At 45.4% G+C, this 19871-nt stretch overlaps 1 protein-coding gene across 3 annotated transcripts in view; it reads left to right on the top strand.

Moving 5' to 3' along the window:
• PABIR1 (PP2A Aalpha (PPP2R1A) and B55A (PPP2R2A) interacting phosphatase regulator 1) overlaps positions 1 to 19871 on the top strand; it is a 289879-nt gene that overhangs the window by 50429 nt on the left and 219579 nt on the right. For 2 of the 3 annotated variants that reach the window (XM_069576382.1, XM_069576383.1), the window contains exons 2-4: positions 11513 to 11676; positions 12209 to 12305; positions 15773 to 15847. In XM_069576382.1, the coding sequence (XP_069432483.1) occupies positions 12210 to 12305; positions 15773 to 15847 (171 nt within the window). In that variant the 5' untranslated portion in view covers positions 11513 to 11676; position 12209. Of the gene's footprint in view, positions 1 to 11512; positions 11677 to 12208; positions 12306 to 15772; positions 15852 to 19871 lie in introns of all 3 variants that reach the window. The other variant, XM_069576384.1, reaches the window with a different exon arrangement.

The following is a 19871-nucleotide window of genomic DNA, read 5'->3' as shown; positions in this document are numbered from 1 at the left end:
ATGACTTTGATTAGGAAAGATGAATAAGTAAATAATCACTAAAATATGTGATAGAGAAAATTATCTGAGGATAAAAAAATGATTCTGAGCAAATGAGGCAATGTCCCAAGTCAGGGAACAGAGAGAGATGAGGGAGCAGTCACAGCAGTGGGTTGCTTGAGTCTGCCCAGCAGAGACTAGGAAGAGGAGGAGGGATCTTCTGTGGGTTTTTCTACAGGGGACTGAGAGCATGTGTAGAGCCCCTGGCTTTTCTATTTCACATGAGCCTGAGAATCTATGGGAGAAAGAAGGGGAACTGCTGCTATACTTGGGGGTCAATGTGATGTCCATGCTGAAGAGAGAGAAATGGAGAAGGGAAGCTGCCAGTGAAAGGATAAGCCCCTAGTTGGGTAATAAAGAGCTTAGGAATTAAAAATGAGTATCCAGATTTATGAAGAAAAAATTAAAATGCCTTCAACTTTTTTATCTCGATTTTTAATGATGACTTGGGGGGGATATGATTTTTATCCTTTAATAACAGCAGTTGGTGGGCAGCATATTCAGTTGTGTTTTTCTGTGTGTTTTGGTTCAGTCAATTATGTGGTCATTTAGCTACCTTTGGGATTTTGGGTGATGAAGATTTGCTATTTTCTTTCAGATATTTAGTGTCCAAACTGTCCCCCAGCAGGGATGCTCTGTATCATTGACCCACACAGTCTAAGAAGGATATGGCAGACTCTGCATACCCATCCATGGGGAAGAACAGAAGGAATCCTTGTGGTTTATGCATGTGTCTTTTAAGGTCACCCCTACCTCCCAGTGGGCTTCGCAGGTGGATCAGTCAGTGAAGGATCTGCCTGCAATGCAGGAGATGCAGGACATGTCGGTTTGATCTCTGGGTCAGGAAGATCCCCTGGAGGAGGGCATGGCAACCCACTTCAGTGTTCTTGCCAGGAACATCCCGTGGACAGAGGAGCCTAATGGACTGTGGTCCATAGGGTCACAGAGAGTCGGACACGACAAGCAACTGAGCAGCCAACCAACTGCCTCCCAATGCGTGTCCTAGAACAGAGATGAAAACACATCTAGGATGTACAACTCTGGCCAGTTGATGTGGGCCTTACAGAATCTCTATTGGGAAGGATTCTGCTGCTGTACCCAGACTATACTGGCAGAGATGGATGTTTTGACTGTGGATCTTGATACCACATCTAGCTTTGCCACAAGATAGTTGTGTGATGTTAGAGGAGTCATTCCACCATCCTGGACCTCAGTTTCTTCGCATCTAAAACACAGAAGTTAGGTTATCATTTCTTTCAGCCTTACCTTCAAATTCAAGATATGAAGAGGACTTTTTCTTTTACAGATTCATTCTCAGCTACTTCTTGTGCAGTCCACCAAAAAAAAAAAAAAAAAAAAAAAGACCCTGGACACAGCATGTTAAGAAATAATTCATTTTAAACCTTAAGCTAATTTAAAAGTTTGACACTAATACACAATGCATTGTGACCATGTGTGGGCATCAACATGTGGGACTTTAATGGTCTGAGTTGAAGCTGTGGTTGGGTGAGGCCCTTAGCTCCTACTTAGCCGTGTGTTCCATGTTTTCATTCTTTCCTTATTTGTTGTTCTTTCTGTCTCTCTTCTTTTTGCTCCACTCAACCACCTTCCTTTTGAACCACGTTCCCTGGAGTCATAAGGGGACTGGATTCCTGCCTTGCTGGAGGGCAAGGCCTAGTTCTCAGCATTTGTGTTTTGGTAGTAGATAGAAATGCTTGAGGATGGGTTGTTAGAGGTGAAGCTTATAGGGGAAGATATACAGATGAAGTTCTCAAGGCTGAGAGCCAGTTCAGTTCAGTCGCTCAGTCATGTCCGGCTGTTTATGACACCGTGGACTGCAGCACACCAGGCTTCTCTGTCCATCACCAACTCCCCGAGCTTAGTCAAACTCATGTCCATCGAGTCAGTGATGCCATCCCACCATCTCATCCTCTGTCATTCCCTTCTCCTCCTGCCTTCAATCTTTCCCAGCATCGGGGTCTTTTCGAAAGAGTCAGTTCTTCACATTAGGTGCCAAAGTATTGAAATTTCAGCTTCAGCATCTGTTCTTCCAATGAATATTCAGGATTGATCTCCTTTAGGATTGATTGGTTTAATCTCCTCACAGTCCAAGGGACTCTCAAGAGTCTTCTCCAACACCACAGTTCAAAAGCATCAGTTCCTTGGTGCTCAGCTTTCTTTATAGTCCAAATCTCACATCCATACATGACTACTGGAAAAACCATAGCTTTGACTAGATGGACTTTTGTTGGCAAAATAATGGCTCTGCTTTTTAATATGCTGTCTAGGTTGGTCATAGCTTTTCTTCTAAGGAGCAAGCGTCTTTTAATTTCATGGCTGCAGTCACCATCTGCAGTGATTTTGGAGCCCCCCAAAATAAAGTCTGTCAATGTTTCCATTGTTTACCCATCTATCTGCCATGAAGTGATGGGACCAGATGCTATGGTTTTAGTTTTCTGAATGTTGAGCTTTAAGCCAACTTTTTCACTCTTCTCTTTCACTTTCATCAAGAGGCTCTTTAGTTCTTCACTTTCTGCCATAAATGTGGTGTCATCTGCATATCTGAGGTTATTGATATTTCTCCTGGCAGTCTTGACTCCAGCTTGTGCTTTATCCAGCCTGGCATTTCACATGATGTACTCTACATAGATAGTAGCACTGGCCAGGTCTTAATCTCCTTATCTAAGGAGATAAGCCAGGTCTGCAGGAATCTGTAGGAACTACAAGGACCACCACCAACATCCTTGAAAGTGTCTTCTCCAAACTTAGCCTCATCCAAAGTGTATCTGAGGGCGTTCCTATTGGCTTGTTTCTCAGGGCTGTCTCTGCTTCTCTGAGTTTGGAGGAGCAGCAGCAAAGCAGCCTGAAATGATGGTCCTCCAACCTGGCTGCTCAGTAGACTCCTTAAGGAAGCTTTTGAAAAATAGTAATGCCCAGTTCCCACCCCCAAAGATTCTGGATGAATTGGTCTGGTATAGAACCAAGAACTCGTTTATGGCTATGTTTTTGTTCTTTAAATATTTATTTTTATTTGGCGGTGCTGAGTCTTAGTTGTGGCATACAAACTCTTAGTTGTGACATGGGGGACCTAGTTCCCTGACCAGGGATCAAAGCTGGGTGGGGCCAGAGTCTTAGTCACTGGATCACAAGGGAAGTCCCTTATGAGTATATTTTTTAAAACTCTTCATGTGATTCAAGTGCACAATTGAGGTTGAGAGAGGACTAGGAGGGTATCATGCCTAGTGACATGAGCCAGGCAGAGAATGAAAAATACTGTATGATATGTGGAATCTAAAAAATACCACAAACTGCTGAATGAGACAAAAAAGAAACAGACTCACAGATACAGAGAATGAGCTAGTGGTTACCAGCGGGAAGGGAGGGAGCTGCAATACAGGGGTAGGGGGTTAAGTGGTACAAATGACTATGTCTAAATAAATAAGCTACAAGGATATATTGTGCAACACAGGGAATATAGCTAATATTTATTTCATAATAACTTTAAATGGAGTATAACCTTTAAAAATTGTGAATCACTATGTTGTTTACCTGAAACCTACATCATATTATAAATCAACTACACCTCACTAAAATAAGTAAATAAAAAATTTAAAGCTGCTCATGAAAGGAAGAATGGTCCACATCAGAAGTAACCCACTGGTGGCCTGTGAAGCTAGCATATGGACTGTAGATACATTTTGTTTGGCCAGAACAATGTTAAAATAAAAATTATCAAACAAACAACCCTGAATTTGAGTACCTTTTCAGGAAGTGTGACACTCAGCTGCTGCTGCTGCTAAGTCGTTTCAGTCGTGTCCGACTCTGTGCGACCCCATAGACGGCAGCCCATGAGGCTCCCCATCCCTGGGATTCACCAGGCAGGAACACTGGAGTGGGTTGCCATTTCCTTCTCCAATGCATGAAAGTGAAAAGTGAAAGTGAAGTCGCTCAGTCGTGTCCATGTAGCCCACCAGGCTCCTCCGTCCATGGGATTTTCCAGGCAAGAGCACTGGAGTGGGTTGCCATTTCCTTCTCCAATGCATGAAAGTGAAAAGTGAAAGTGAAGTTGCTCAGTCATGTCCGACTCTTCGCGACCCCATGGACTGCAGCCCACCAGGCTCCTCCGTCCATGGTATTTTCCAGGCAAGAGTACTGGAGAGGGGTGCCATTGCCTTCTCTGGAGGCTTCTGTAATTTCTTTTATTGAACACTTGCTTGGTGTTTAGTTATACAGCTCCTGGTTTGCTGAGACAAGTGTACAGAAAGCCAGCTGTTGTCCCATCGTGAGAGGAAGAACACTGGTAGAGCGGTAGTGATCATGGTGGGGGTGATGGAGGGACAGTAAGGAGGTCATCAGAAGCTCTCAGGTAATCCACCTGAAATTAAGACTCCTCCCTTCCCTGAGTTCCTACCCATTAGCCACACTATTTTCATGGTTAGAGTAGTGCTCCAGCCCCAATTATGCGACAGGTACTTCCAAGCAGGAAAGAGTCCCGTAGGATGGGTCAGTTTCATGGATGTTAATTGGACCCTGGTGCTAGAGAGTCACGCAGCAGAGGAGCGGCACATGGAGCCCACTCCAAGAAAGCTTCTTTTTAGGAGCCTTGTTTGGTACAGTGAGTTGTGTCTGGGTATGGCTCCAGAAAGACTATTGTTGCAGGCTTCTACCAGCAGCATTGATTGGCAATGGGAAATACTCTTCAAGGTCAGGAGCAGGGCCTTTGCTTATATGTAGACAATCAGGAGGCATAGGATGCACTCAAACACTGTGACTTTCCTGCTCCCTTCAGTATTTCTCAATATATAGGAAATCTCTTTCTAGAAAATTACTAACACCCGTTATCTCAAACTGTCAACACAGATAGTGGTACTAACCCATCTTTTTTCTACCACAGGTATTGACTCATTTTCTTGGCATCAGAGATTCTATCACAGTTTTCAACCTGCTGCCCCTGCTCCCACACTACTCTTCCCAGCTGCAAAGCAAGGCATACTGTAGATGTCAATGAATGGTAAATGGGTTTAGTTCATTCCCTGTTCCATTTTTGTATACAGGTTGGGCTATACAGATCTCACAATTCACTTGGTGATCGCACATTACTACTAGTAGTGAAAGCTCAGAAGTAATCATAATTCCTCAGCCATAAAAAAGAATGAAATAATGCCATTTGCAGCAACATGGATGGACCCAGAGATCATCATACTAAGTGAAAGAAGTCAGAGAAAGACAGATATCACACGCTATCACTTATATGTGCAATCTAAATATGACACAAAAGAATCTATATACAGAACAGAAACAGACTTACAGACACAGAAAACAAACATGGTTACCAGAGGGGAGAGGGCAAGGGGAGTGATAAAGTAGGAGCACGGGATTAACAGATAGAAGCTGCTATACAGAAAATAGATATGCAACAAGGATTTACTATATAGCTGCTGCTGCTAAGTCACTTCAGTCATGTCCGACTCTGTGCGACCCCATAGATGGCAGCCCACCAGGCTCCCCGTCCCTGGGATTCTCCAGGCAGGAACACTGGAGTGGGTTGCCATTTCCTTCTCCAGTGCATGAAAGTGAAAAGTGAAAGTGAAGTCGCTCAGTCGTGTCCATGTAGTCCACCAGGCTCCTCTGTCCATGGGATTCTCCAGGTAGGAACACTGGAGTGGGTTGCCATCTCCTTCTCCAATGCGTGAAAGTGAAGTCGCTCAGTCATGTCCGACTCCTATCGACCCATGGACTGCAGCCTACCAGACTCCTCCGTCCATGGGATTTTCCAGGCAAGAGTACTGGAGTGGGGTGCCACTGCCTTCTCCGAGCTACCTCCCTACAGGAAGACAAAATTTCTACCAAAGAACTAGATCCATTTCGACTGAAACAAGCCTCACGAATGGAGGTCATTCTGGCTTTAGTCTTCCCTCCTTCCTCTGGGGTAGTGGACGGTGATGCAGTTCTCTGTGAGCAGCTGGGACAGAGCCACTTCCCTGTTTATGAGGTTTTCACACATCTGTGTATTCTCTTCATCATCATGTAAGATATTTATGGGCATAAAAACTTATCTTCTGGGCTGTTTATTGCCACTCCCCACGGGGAGACTGACTTTGATCTCTTCTTTTTCTGTTCTCACATTGGACTCTCAATCACCTCATGTTGCCCTGGGGATGGACTTGCAGGGTCTCATTTGCTCTTTGGTCACTCGCTTAATGAGAGGGGCAGGGTCACATTAAACCCCTTCCTGTCCATTCTAATGCCAGGACCACATCGGTCACATCTTTCTTGAGGTCACACTCATGCACTGGTGATTCCAGTTCTTTGGAAGGTTTGACTCTGGAAACCAACCCAGTTCTGCTGTCTCTGTCATTGGAGGGGCTTATGCCCAAACCCCAGTGTCCTGGATAAGGAGAACTTAGCTCTCTGGCTGAACAATGTTTCTTTACCAAAATCTAATCCATAGAACACTAGGTAATGGGGATGTAAGTACGCGTAATATAAAGCAAAAAATGGTACCATGTGTGTCCTTATGGAGGGGTGGGGGCCTTGTTATTGTTCATTGATCCACTCATTTATTACATCCTTAGTGAGAACTCGAGGGGACACCCCTGTCACGCTTCCCAGGCCCCAGCTTTTTTGTGCTGCATGGCTAACTACTCACGGCTTCCCCTTTCCTCCAAGCTCTGACTGTGGCTGCTGAAGTCATCTTGTCTGCTTGGAGAGTGGGAGTTTATTACCCTCTGTGCACTCCCTGGCCTCTGTCACGCAGTGACTGACCTCACTGTGGGAGGGAATATTTGGAATACTGCCTTCCTTGCCTCCCAGAGGGACAAACTCTGAGGTGCAGCTGACTTTCCAGAGCTCCCCTGGGACTCAGAGACCAGGACTTTCTTCTGCCATCGCACCATTTCTTGATGGCATCCCTTCTCTCTCCAGCCTCCCTGCTTCCTTAGCAGTTTTTCCCAGAAGCATGTCCTTAATAAATCACATGCACTCACATTTCTTGATTCAGGGTCTGTTTCTAAGAAAAAGCCATCTAAGAGAAGCACTTTCTATATGCCAGGCAATGTGACTATGTTCTAGTGTGAGAGACCACAATAGGAAAATTAAAATATAAATCGGTTTTAAAATGTCATTAGACCAACAAGGATCTACTGTCTAGCACAGGGAACCCTGCTCAATGTTATGTGGCAGCCTGAGTGGGAGCGGAGTTTGGGGGAGAAAGGACACATGTGTATATATGGCTGAGCTGCTCTGCTGTGCACTTGAAACTATCACAACATTGTTAATCGGCTATACCCCAACATAAAATAAAACAAATTTAAATGTCATTAGGCATCTTGGATCTATAATGAAATACATGCTGTGGCAGTCAGTGTCGTTAAAAACTTCAGTTCAGTTCAGTTGCTCAGTCGTGTCCGACTCTTTGCGACTCCATGAATCACAGCACGCCGGGCCTCCCTGTCCATCACCAACTCCCAGAGTTCACTCAGACTCACGTCCATCGAGTCAGTGATGCCATCCAGCCATCTCATCCTCTGTCGTCCCCTTCTCCTCCTGTCCCCAATCCCTCCCATCATCAGAATCTTTTCCAATGAGTCAACTCTTCGCATGAGGTGGCCAAAGTACTGGAGTTTCAGCTTCACCATCATTCCTTCCAAAGAAATTCCAGAGCTGATCCCCTTCAGAATGGACTGGTTGGATCTCCTTGCAGTCCAAGGGACTCTCAAGAGTCTTCTCCAACACCAGAGTTCAAAAGCATCAGTTCTTCAGTGCTCAGCCTTCTTCACAGTCCAACTCTCACATCCATACATGACCACAGGAAAAACCATAGCCTTGACTAGATGGACCTTATTCGGCAAAATAATGTCTCTGCTTTTGAATATGCTGTCTACAGGTAAAAGATCTGTTCTCAGAAAGCTATATGACTAATGCTGATGAAATTGAAAATGACACAAACAAACAGAAAGATACACTGTGTTCTTGGATTGGAAGAATGTACATTGTTAAAATGACACACTACCCAAGGCAATCTACAGATTCAGTGTAATCCCTATCAAAATACCAATGGCATTTTTCAAAGAATTAGAACAAATAATTTTAAAATTTGTATGGAGACAACAAAAGACTCTGAATAGCCAAAACAATCTTGAGAAGGAAGAACAAAGCTGGAGGAATCATGCTCCCAGACCTCACTACACTACAAACTACAGGCAGCACACCCCCACTTCATACCTTGTTATTTGTACTCTCAATCATAGACCCACCTTGCCTCTCCTCACTGTGGTCTTTGCTCCCATCTTGACTCTGGTTCAGATTCTCCTCCAGTTATGCTCCCCTGGCTAATATCTGCTTTTTCTTCCATTACCGCTGGGCTGGCGGAAGCACAAGCTGGAATCAAGACTGCCGGGAGAAATATCAAAAACCTCAGAAATGCAGATGACACCACCCTTATGGCAGAAAGTGAAGAGGAACTAAAGAGCCTCTTGATGAAAGTGAAAGAGGAAAGTGAAAAAGTTGACTTAAAACTCAACATTCAGAAAACTAAGATCATGGCATCCGGTCCCATCACCTCATGGCAAGTAGATGGGGAAACAGTGGAAATAGTATTAGACTTTATTTTTGGGGGGCTCCAAAATCACTGTAGATTGTGACTGCAGCCATGAAATTAAAAGATGCTTGCTCCTTGGAAGGAAAGTTATGACCAACCTAGACAGCATATTAAAAAGCAGAGACATTACTTTGTCACCAAAGGTCTGTCTAGTCAAGGCTATGTTTTTTCCAGTAGTCATGTATGGTTGTGAGAGTTGGACTATAAAGAAAGCTGAGGGCCGAAGAATTGATGCTTTTGAACTGCGGTGTTGGAGAAGACTCTTGAGAGTCCCTTGAATGGCAAGGAGATCCAACCAGTCCATCCTAAAGGAGATCAGTCCTGGGTGTTCATTGGAAGGACTAATGTTGAAGCTGAAACTCCAGTACTTTGGCCATCTGATGCGCAGAGCTGACTCATTTGAAAAGACCCTGATGCTGGGAAAGATTGAGGGGAGGAGGAGAAGGGGAAGACAGAGGAGGAGATGGTTGGATGGCATCACCGACTCAATGGACATGAGTTTGGGTGGACTCCGGGAGTTGATGATGGACAGGGAGGCCTGGTGTGCTGCAGTTCATGGGATCACAAAGAGTTGGACATGACTGAGCGACTGAACTGAACTTCCATTACCAATACCTGCAAGACCATTTTCTGTCAAACAGTAGCCTGCCCTCCCCACCAGTACCCAACCCAACCACTATGGGCCAGTGCTTCCAGGCCAGGGAGTAGAATCCAGCCTTACCCTCCCTCCAAAAATGAGACAAAAGACAAAATAGGATTTCCTCCAAAGCTCCCTGCTCACATGATCAGCCGCCCATCCTAAAAAGTCTTTTAACACTTCCATTTTTTTTAATTTTTATTTTTTAGTTCTTTTCTACTCTTTAGGTTTGGATTCCATGGATCCTAAAAGGCATACATGTATTCAGATAGGAGATTATGTGTTTTGCACAGAGGGAAAGAGTTCAGATGTTCCCGCTGGAGCCTATTTAACCTATGGCATAAAGCAAAATTCTAATGAGCTCTGTTACCTCCTTTCTGAGTCCACAGCAGATTAGAGAGATGGTGGAGTCAACAGTGGTGTTAGAAATGGAGAACAGGTGAAAATGGAAATAGAAGTAAGAACTCAGAATGTAGGACAGGCAGTTCACATGAAGGCCACCAGATTTGTAGTAGAAAAAAGTTGGATAACCGACTCAGACCTCTGCCACTTCTTAGCTCTTCATTCGGAAAAGGCAATGGCACCCCACTCCAATACTCTTGCCTGGAAAATCCCATGGATGGAGGAGCCTGGTAGGCTGCAGACCACGGGGTCGCTAAGAGTCAGAAACAACTGAGCGAGTTCCCTTTCACTTTTCTCTTTCATGTATTGGGGAAGGAGATGGCAACCCACTCCAGTGTTCTTGCCTGGAGAATCCCAGGGATGGGGGAGCCTGGTGGGCTGCCGTCTATGGGGTTGCACAGAGTCAGACATGACTGAAGTGACTTAGCAGCAGCAGCAGCTCTTCATTGCCTTATTGATGGGCATAGAGTCATTTTTCACAAGGAGAAATAGGAGCCTCCTAAGAAATGATTAATGTTGGTCATTGTACTTTGTCATAGAAAGCAACAAAGAAAGTAATACGCCTTTTAAAAAAATGTTAATCTTCTGGTAAATACTAATAGCATTTGCTAAGTACAATGTGCTAATATATTTATTTGCATGCGACCTCAGTTGTTTCTGACTCACTGTGACCCTGTGGACTGTAACCCAACAGTCTCCTCTGTTCAGCGCATTTCCCAGGCAAGAATACTGGAGTGGGTTGCCATTTCCTTCTTCAGGAGATCTTCTAGACCCAGGGATCGAACCTGAGTCTCCTGCGGCTCCTGCATTCGCAGGCCGAATCTTCACCACTGAATTGTCATAACTCTGCAAGGTGGGAACTATCAGCATTCTCATTTTATAGGAAAGTGAGGTTTTGAAAACTTAAGTCAGGTGCCTGCCTGCCATCCAGTTAGCAGAACCAGCACGGGAACTAGGCATCACAGCCCACATCTTTAATCATTATCTTCTATCTGCAAAACCTATCAAGTTATCATGGTCCATGGGTTGCACTATCAGCTCTTTGGAGCATTCTCTTTATTCATGGACCATGTCTGATAAACAGGGCTATATTCTACTCCTTAAATTGGCTAATTCCAAGAGGACGTTCAAAGTAACAGAATAAATAGAACATTAGCAAGTATTTAATTTAAAAAAAGACAATTAAATCATGAGAATTTATTAGATTCTGCTTCTAAGATATGTCGGTGTGGGGGACACGTCCACAAGCTCTGGAGGAGGTGACTCGTGTTTACCAGTTCCTCAGGTCAAGTTTGTCTTTGCCAATCCACGGGCTTCTCCGCAGTCCAGGTCTCTGCCCTTATGAGAAATGCGGACACCTTCTCCTGCCCTCCACAAGAGGGCGCTGGGCTTCCCAGTACAGGACCCATCCAAGTGCCAAGAAGACTCGCTGAAACAGGACATAACCACTAGAGGGAGGCAATGAGGTCCATATACTTCATTCTTCCCTGAGGTTCAAATGTGTAGTATTTGTTTTTGATGTCCTCATTTGAAAGACGCTCGCATCTGAGAGACAAATTTTATCGTACGTGATGGTGCCAGAGAAAACCAGGCTCTGCAAAGCTAGGGGGCACACTTCAGCTCGGCATTTCTGTCTCATCAGGGTGAGTCTGATATCAGCAGTTAACTTCTCAGGAGGCCCCAGGTGCAGCTTACCTGGTAGAAAAGGCATTTTCTTCTGCTCAGTCTCCTCATAAACATTTTGCAGGATCTACTGAACCCATTAATTTTTTTCCCTGTTTCAAGAATGCATCATCAATCACAAAACATCGAATTCTTGTCATTTCTCTTTTGAGGGAGTTGGAGTGAATACAGAAATACAAGACAATAGAAGTCGGGTCAAGTCCGCACAGAAGTAGCCCACACAGTCATCAAATGAGTCATCTGTGTCCTGAAGGAACTGTGCCACCTAATAGCACCACCTGAAGACTCTCTGCCAGGCGGCAGAGTGCTCCATCAGGTATGCAATGAAAAGAGCTTTAAAGTGATTAACACAATGGGGATGATTACTGTGGGTTTGATTTTTCAAGTGCCCTCTTCTGTGCATGTGGCTAAGTTCATTGCTTGAATGGATACAGTTAAGATTTTAACACGAATAGAAGTGGGAGATTGAAGACGGTTCAAGGTGTTCTTCAATATGGACTAAAAAATGGCGGTTTAAAATGATGCTGGGGAGTGTATTTACTTATATGGAAAGATAGTCACAAGATATTAAGTTTTCTAAAGTAGGTTGTAAAGCAGTATGAGCCCACTTATGTAACATAAATTTATATCCATACATTGACAGAAGTCTGAAAGGCATAATAATATCTCTGGATGGTAGAATTATAAGTGTTATTTCTTTTTTCTTTCTTTTGCTTATCCATGTTTTCAAATTTTTCTACCCCAACCATGTATTACATGTACAATGTAAAGTTCACCAAAATATGCGCTTTATACCATTTGCTCTGCAAGGGTTTGCTCAGGTAGAGTATTCTGATCTTTTTCCACAGGATGGTCTCAGAATCACACAAGTTTTATCTGCCTGTACTTATCCAGATCCACAAGGTTGAATTAAGAACAAGCAGGAACAATTGCTGCTTTCACGAGGTGTGTTTGTCATCTTGCTTTCAGAAGGCAAGCCCATGTCTCCCAACTGTCTGTTCAAGGTCCCTACTGCCAACCCAGCCGTCTGACATGTCCCATCTTACTCTCTTTCCCCAGCTCTGTTCTTACATAGATTTTTTTTTCACCCCCTGCATGTTGCGGGGTCCCGGGCCATTGCTCAGTTTACCCATATCCTCTGGCCTCACCCATCGAAATCTCCATCCTCCAAGGTCCATTTCAAATGCCTCTTCACTGGAAGACTTTCCTGAATTCCCACAGGCTGTGAGCAATTCAGTGTTGCGGGGGTGGGAGTGGGGGTGAGTGAGTGGGGAAGCCAGATGATGCTTCTGTGGTCTCTGCTTTTCATGGGTCCTTCTCAGGAACAGTAACTACACCAGTAAGCAACCAGCAACCCCCATCACCACCTCATCGGTAAAAGCACATTTATAAGGTGAAATGACATAGCTTAACCAAGAACACATACAACAAGAATTGGACTCTTATTAAAATGTTCCATCATAACTCACAGGTTGTTTAGGAGAATTTCAAAAGCATCTCTGAACACACCTCTCCCTCTAGAGTCATAGCATAGGTTTTGGCAGAAATAATTTTGCTGGCTGTTGCTAGTATAGCGCAGCAGGAAAAGGTGGTCTGGGTGCACACAGGGACATAGGAAGCAAGTCCACCCCACAGATCCCAGGGAAATGGGGCGTCTTCTGGCCTGGCACCCGCGGCCTGCCCCAGCAGCTTGTCCTGGCTGATGCACGTGGGCTCCGTGGGGCAGCAGGATGACAACTCCCCAACTCACTGCCTCCTCCTCAGCCCAGCTGAGAATCCTGACAGCCCTGGAGGCCCCCATCCCTGTTTCCTGGCTCTGTCCTGCCCCTGCATCCTGCCCTGAGACACTACTTCCACTTTCCAAGCTCCTCCCAGGCCATCTCTCCCAGGCCTCCCCTCAGCCAGGCAGTGGGGGGTCTCACTGGGATGTAGGTGGCCTGGAAGGATAGTCACAGACTCCTGGGTTGGAGAGAGGCAGGTTCTGACCCAGCTGGGCTCAGCTTCCCATGGGGCGCCAAACCCCCCGTGTGCATACACCATGATCTCTGCCTGGAACTTTCTAAATTCCACTCCAGCTCCCACCCAACCTCCAAGGCCAGCTGAGGTCTCTCTTGCCTAGGAACCACCCCCCCCCCACCCCCCACAAAGCATCTGTCCCTACATCCTCACAGCATTAGCCTTACTGTCATCTGTCTAGTCTGGGGCACATGTGGGCTTTGCTGTCAGGCTACTAGTTCCCAGGCCAGGGCCAACCACTTGCTGGCTATGTGACTCTGGACAGCTTACTTCCCTGCAGCTTCCTCAGTTTCCTTACCTGTGAAATGGGAATAATCACAGTACCTGCCTTATAGAGTTGTTGTGAGGATTCTATGAACTAAGTCAGAGTTTCTGCTACGTAATAAGAAAATGTTCACTTCCCTCTGCAGAGCACATCTTTCTCAATTTAGCACATTCTTATTTTACTTTCTATCATTTGCATCTTCTTTTCCTAATGAGGTTACAGTTCTTGTTTGTGCTACAGCTGAGGCATTTATCTCTAGTCCTTTTTTGGTAGTCTTCACAGCACAAAACCCATAACCAGCACAGAGTAGGTGCTTAATAATTACTTACCGCTCAACTTACAAAGTGGCAAAGGTATTGTCATCAGCAGAATAGACTAAACCAAACTTTCAGTCACCGGTCAGTGTATCCAACTCTGCAAAACAAACCACCCTGAAACACGGTGACCTAAAGCCCCTGATGGCTATTTCTCGTGGTTCTGTGGGTCATCAGGGGGGTTAATGCCTGTTAGTTGGCAGCATTTGACCAGAGGGTCAGTGGGACTGGAAAGTTCAAGAAGGCCTGACTCACGTTTGGCAGTTGGTGCTGGCTGTTGGCTGGGCATCTTGGTTCCTCTCAAGTTTCATTCTCCAATAGGCCAGACTGGGCTGCCCAGCCTGGTGGGGCGGGGGGCGGGGGGCTGCCTCCGGAACCTGAAGTGTTCCAGGGAAAGGCGCCTGCATGTTGAGGTCTAAGCTCGCGCTTGCTGTGTCACAGCCACCATATTCTGTGGATCGCAGCAGGTCCCAAGGCCAGCCCAGAGCTTAGGAGTGGAGAAACGGGCTCCCAGTTGACGGGAGGAGTGGCCGAGTCATGTTGCCAAAGGGGTGCAGATAGAGGGGGGCCTAGTCCACTGGGGGCCATTGCTGCGAGCACCTCCCACACATCCCTGCTAAGAGGTTTGGTACACTTGTGAGGTGACAGTCTCAGTGCCCTTTCTCTGCTGTGCTTTATGGTTTAACAATGGATTGCACAAGCACTTGCAGTTTTGACCTTCACAAGAACCCAGAATTCCTCTGAGGCGAGGAGAAGAGCTATGACCCTCTTTGCAATGTAGTAATAGAATAGAAAGCTGGAGTTGCACACGTTCCCTGGTTCACACAGGGACTATTAACAGAATTGTGCTAGTGTGGCAGTCTCCTTTTTTTTGAAAGTAAAAGTGTAAGTCGCTCAGTTGTGTCCAACTCTTTGCGACCCCGTGGACTATACAGTCCATGAAATTCTCCAGGCTAGAATACTGGAGTGGGTAGCCGTTCCCTTTTCCAGGGGATCTTCCCAACCCAGGGATCGAACCCAGGTCTCCCACATTGCAGGCAGACTCTTTACTAGCTGAGCCACCAGGGAAGCCTTTTTCTATAAGTTGTGAAATAGCTGTCTTACAGAAAGTGTGGCGAGTAATACAAATAGCCACCCATGTGATACCGCCAAGCTTAAAGCTGGGAATGTGAACAATTGACTGGAAGTCCCAGCGTGCGTCTGTCCCCATAACATGCCCTGTTTCTGCATCACCGCTCTCTCTATGATGGCAGCTGTCTTTATTATTTTTATTTTTTAATTATTTATTTTTAATTGGAGGGTAATTGCTTTACAATAACGTGTTGGCTTCTCTCATATATCTACATGAATCAGCCATAGGTATTAATATGTAACCTCCCTCTTGGACCTCGCTCCCACCTCCCACCCCATTCCCACGCCTCTAGGTTGTCACAGAGCACCAGGTTTGAGCTCCCTGCACCATACAGCAGATTTCCACTGGCAGCAGTCTTTAAATGATGTTTATTATTTCTACACATAGTTTTTATGGTTTATAAATATGTCTTTATTCATAAATGACAACTACCATATTTCCTTATTTCTAAAGAACACATTTTTTTTCCCTTATAGTTTATTCCAAGATGTGGAATACAGTTCCCTGCGCTATATACTAGGACCTTGTTGGTCATCTGTTTTATATGTAGTCGTTTGTATCTGCTAATCCTGAATTCCTAATTTATCCCTTTCCCCTCTCTTTTCCCTTTGGTAACCATAAGTTTGTTTTCTGTGTCTGTGAGTCAGTTTCTGTTTTGTAAGTTCATTTGTATCATTTTTTTTAGATTCCACCCATAAGTGACATCAAAATGTTGGTTTCATTACGAAGCTGGATGGGAGGATGTAGCGCGACTGTGAAGGCAAGTGGGTTTGCTAAGACTCTCTTGTTTTGAACTTATCCTCCAAGATGTAAAACACACAACTTTTTCCCCGTTTGAATATCTCTGAAATCGCGATGCTCTTGTAACTGATGGCACCTTCTGATAGCTGGGTGGCAATCGTTCCCTACCGCCTACACATCCAAAAGCAGCAGGAGCAATCTTGCTGAAAATTGTGGAGACATTAGTAGGGGCACTCTTCCCCTTCAGGAATCACGTGATCGTGAGGGGATCGTGGGGGTGATGATAAATCAGAAATGCCCAGCAGTGTCATAGAAGGAGGACTGCAAAGAAGCTTAGTTATGCCTAGCTGCAAAAATAGCTTAAGAGGCCAGTGCCAATGACTGTGAGTTTTCTTATGGATTGCTTAAGAATGCCTTATCACCCATCCTGTAGTTGGAAGGACGATTTATTATTTGGGAAACACAGACATCTGTGACTTTAAGTCAAGAGAATTTAGAAGAGTTAGGATTTATATGTGCAAAAGTTGGGGGAACCCATAACTGATTTATTTCACTTCTATTTCCCCTTTTTATGCATGCATGGGAGTAATATATGGTGTAAAAGATTTTCTAATCAAGTATAAAGTATCTAATAAGTGACAAGAATGCATTTTGTCGGAGTTCAGTTCTCAGCATTTTTTTTCTCTCTTAAGGATGTGTAAAGTAATGGTGGACCTTACAAACTTTTGAGTGCAGGATGTCAAGTTGTGCCTGCATTTCTGTATACCCTGGCTCTTTGTTCAGCATTATGCTTTTGAGATTTTTCAGTTTGATAAATCCTGCCCCAGTTCATTCATCTTAACTCCTGCATAAAAATCCATCATATAAATATAGCATGTTTTATGTATCACATTTTATCCATTCTCCTACTCATGGACACCTAAATTGCTTCCATTTTTCATTTCAAAGAATATAGTTATGAGCATCTTCCTCATAACTTCTTGTGATGAAGTTTCTGGATTACAAAGCACACATATCTTTGACTTTACTGCTGCTGCTGCTGCTAAGTCACTTTAGTCGTATCTGACTCTGTGTGACCCAATAGATGGCAGCCCACCAGGCTCCTCTGTCCCTGGGATTCTCCAGCCAAGAATACCGGAGTGGGTTGCCATTTCCTTCTCCAATGCATGCATGCATGCTAAGTTGCTTCAGTCATGTATGACCCTGTGCGACCCCATGGACAGCAGCTCACCAGGCTCCTCCGTCCACTAGACCTTCTCAGACTGTTCTCCAGTGTATTGAATTTACACGCTCAGAAGCAGTGGTATGAGAGGTCCCAGGTGCAAGAGCCTCTTGACTGGATTCGCAGTCTCCTTTCTCATTCCCTCCAATTTGCTCCCCTTACATAGTCCAAATGATCATGGAAACACACAGCAGGTCAAATCACAGCTCAGCTTTAACCCTGCTGTGGGTTCCCTCTGAGTTTACTGACAAAGGAGGCCGTGGCTTTCCTGTCTCTCAATGGGCTCTGTAGACTCTTCTCTCGCTAACTGTATATTGCAGCAGAGCCAGCCCTGACACGACAGACAGTCCAGCGACTTCACAATCCTTCTAGTTCCTAGCAAGACACACGCCCCTTCTCTCTCCCAGCCTGGGCATGTGCCCTCTCCGCTCTCTGGAATGCTCTTTCCAACTGAACTAGCCCCACCCCGCCTGACACCCTGCTCGGCTAACTCATCCTGCATGTCTAAACGTATCCCTCTCTTTCTCCTCAGAGTCCTCTTTGACCTCTCCTGGACACACACACCACAACTGTTGCAGGAAGGGGGGACCCCTTCCAGGGCCCAAAAGTGGGCTCCTGTCTAACACTCGGAAATGAACTGTCCGAGGAGACACATGTGCTGAGAAAGCAAGAGATTTTATTGGGAAGGGGCGCCCAGGCAGAGAGCAGTAGGGTGAGGGAAACCGGGAGAACTGCTCTGCCACGTGGTTCCCAGTCTCAGGTTTTATGGTGACGGGGTTAGTTTCTGGGTTGCTCTGCCCATCATTCTGACTCACAGTCCTTCCTGGTGGCGCACACATTGCTCAGCCAAGATGGATGCCAGTGAGAGGGATGCTGGAAGGTGGTCAGACAGGCGGTATCTCCTTGTGACCCTTCCCAAACTCTTCCAGTTGGTGGTGGCTCATTAGTTCCATGTTCCTTACCAGGACCTCCTGGCATAAAGCAGCTCATGCAAATGCCACTCTGGCGCCTGGCCAGGGCGGGCAGTTTCAGTCAGTGCGCTCCCCCTATACAAGCACCGCAGCCTCTTCCACTGCCGCCACTGGCGTATCCTCCACAGAGTGTCATCGACACTCCCCACAGCACCTCCTCATGTGGTGCTGAAGTGGCCTCTTTGCTTGTTTGGACCTTGCACTAGACTTTTGTGCTCCCAAAACTGGGAGTGGAGGGGGGCATTGCCAGTCTTGCCCACTGCTGTGTTCTCACCTAGTAGCTAATCTACACAGTCTTCAGTGAATTCTGTGTTTGTTGAGTGAACAAGAACATGAGTCAAGTCAGCCCCGAAACCCAATTATTTGGGCCCAGTTCTTTGCGTTTCCCACTACAGGTTCCCATGCCATCGAGGACAGCTCTTGTTCCTAAACCTACAAATTATTAGCAGAGGGCCAGATGGGCTACACAAGCAACCATGAGGGGAACATACCAAAGAAATTCAGAATTTGGGTGTCAAACTAAAGAAATGCCTTTTGGTTCAGTGCAACGGAAAGCCATTAAGTGGGCTCCTGGATTGAGACGAGGCGTGTTCACAGGAATGACTGTGTGCTGTCCCCAAAGAGGGCATCAAGGAAGGCGCTAGCAGGGCCAGCCCTGTTCGCAGCACCTGCAGTGTGCATCCTGGGTAACAGAAGGCACCTTTGGAGATGTTCGAGAAGAAACTAGCCATTCTATAAATAGGATGGGAATAGAACGCAAAAGGGTGAAGTTAACATCAAGAGACTGTAGACAGTCTGGGATTATTTTGAAAGAATGTGCTCTAGATGTTCAGTTTGTTTCTTAAGGAATGAAATTGGCAGATCCTGACAGCCCTATCCTACAACTCAAGAAAAAGGCAGAAACATTTTGGTTTTGAAACATTGATGTTGTCGCAGGGTTTTGGGCAGAATAACAAAATCCTGGATTTAGGAACCCGACAACTGCCTTCTGAGTTAAAGAGCCTGGGCTGACATCTCCTAAATCGGGAGTTCTTAGATACTAGGATGCATTCAAGGAACCAAAAGGCGGCTCAGAGCTTCTCGGGCATTAGGTCTGTGTGAGGCAGGAAATTTACATTTCTAAAAAGTTCCTAGAACTATAGAAATGAATGAAGTGTTAACACATGCTATAACCTGGATGAACCTCAAGAACATCATGCTAAGTGAAAGAAGCCAGCCACAAAATGTCACATATTGCATGACTCCAGTCATGTGGTCATGAAATGAAAAATGAAATATCCAGAATTGGCAAGTCCACAGAGGCAGAAAGTGATCAGTGGTTGCCAGGGGCTGGGGGCTGGGGGTGGGAGGGGAAGAGTGACTGCTTACTGGGCACAGGCTTTCCTTTTGGAATGATGAAAATGTTTTGGGACTAGGTAGAGGGGGGTAGTTGCATAGTACTAAGAAAGTACTACATGAGGATGAGTGGTACTCCTTAAAATGGTCAATTTGATGTTATGTCATTTTTTTTAACCTCAGTTGTAAGAGGGATTCCCAAGTAATGCTGATACTCTGGTCCAGGGACTGTACTCTGAGAGCCACTGTCCTGAGTTACAGCCCAGAGAGGGGAAGAGACTGAAGGAAAATTGATTTGCAAAGTGGATGGAAGTCTTTCCATAAAAGGCCAAACTTGTCTATGGCTGAGAGTTCTGAAAGTCTGAAACAATTTGTTACATTGAAATCTTTGTTCTCAGTTTGGGTGGGGACCCAACAGCTGGTAGCTGCCTGGGTATTTCAGATCTAAGCCCTGGACCACCTAAACCCAGGAGTGGCTGACAACCGGCTTTGCCCTTCTCAACTGATCACTCACC

The sequence above is a fragment of the Ovis canadensis genome, chromosome 2 (genome assembly GCF_042477335.2).
Source record: "Ovis canadensis isolate MfBH-ARS-UI-01 breed Bighorn chromosome 2, ARS-UI_OviCan_v2, whole genome shotgun sequence".
In the NCBI taxonomy this organism is placed as follows: domain Eukaryota; kingdom Metazoa; phylum Chordata; class Mammalia; order Artiodactyla; family Bovidae; genus Ovis; species Ovis canadensis.
Note: the sequence above shows the minus strand (reverse complement) of the source record. Positions and strands in the feature narration are given on the sequence as shown.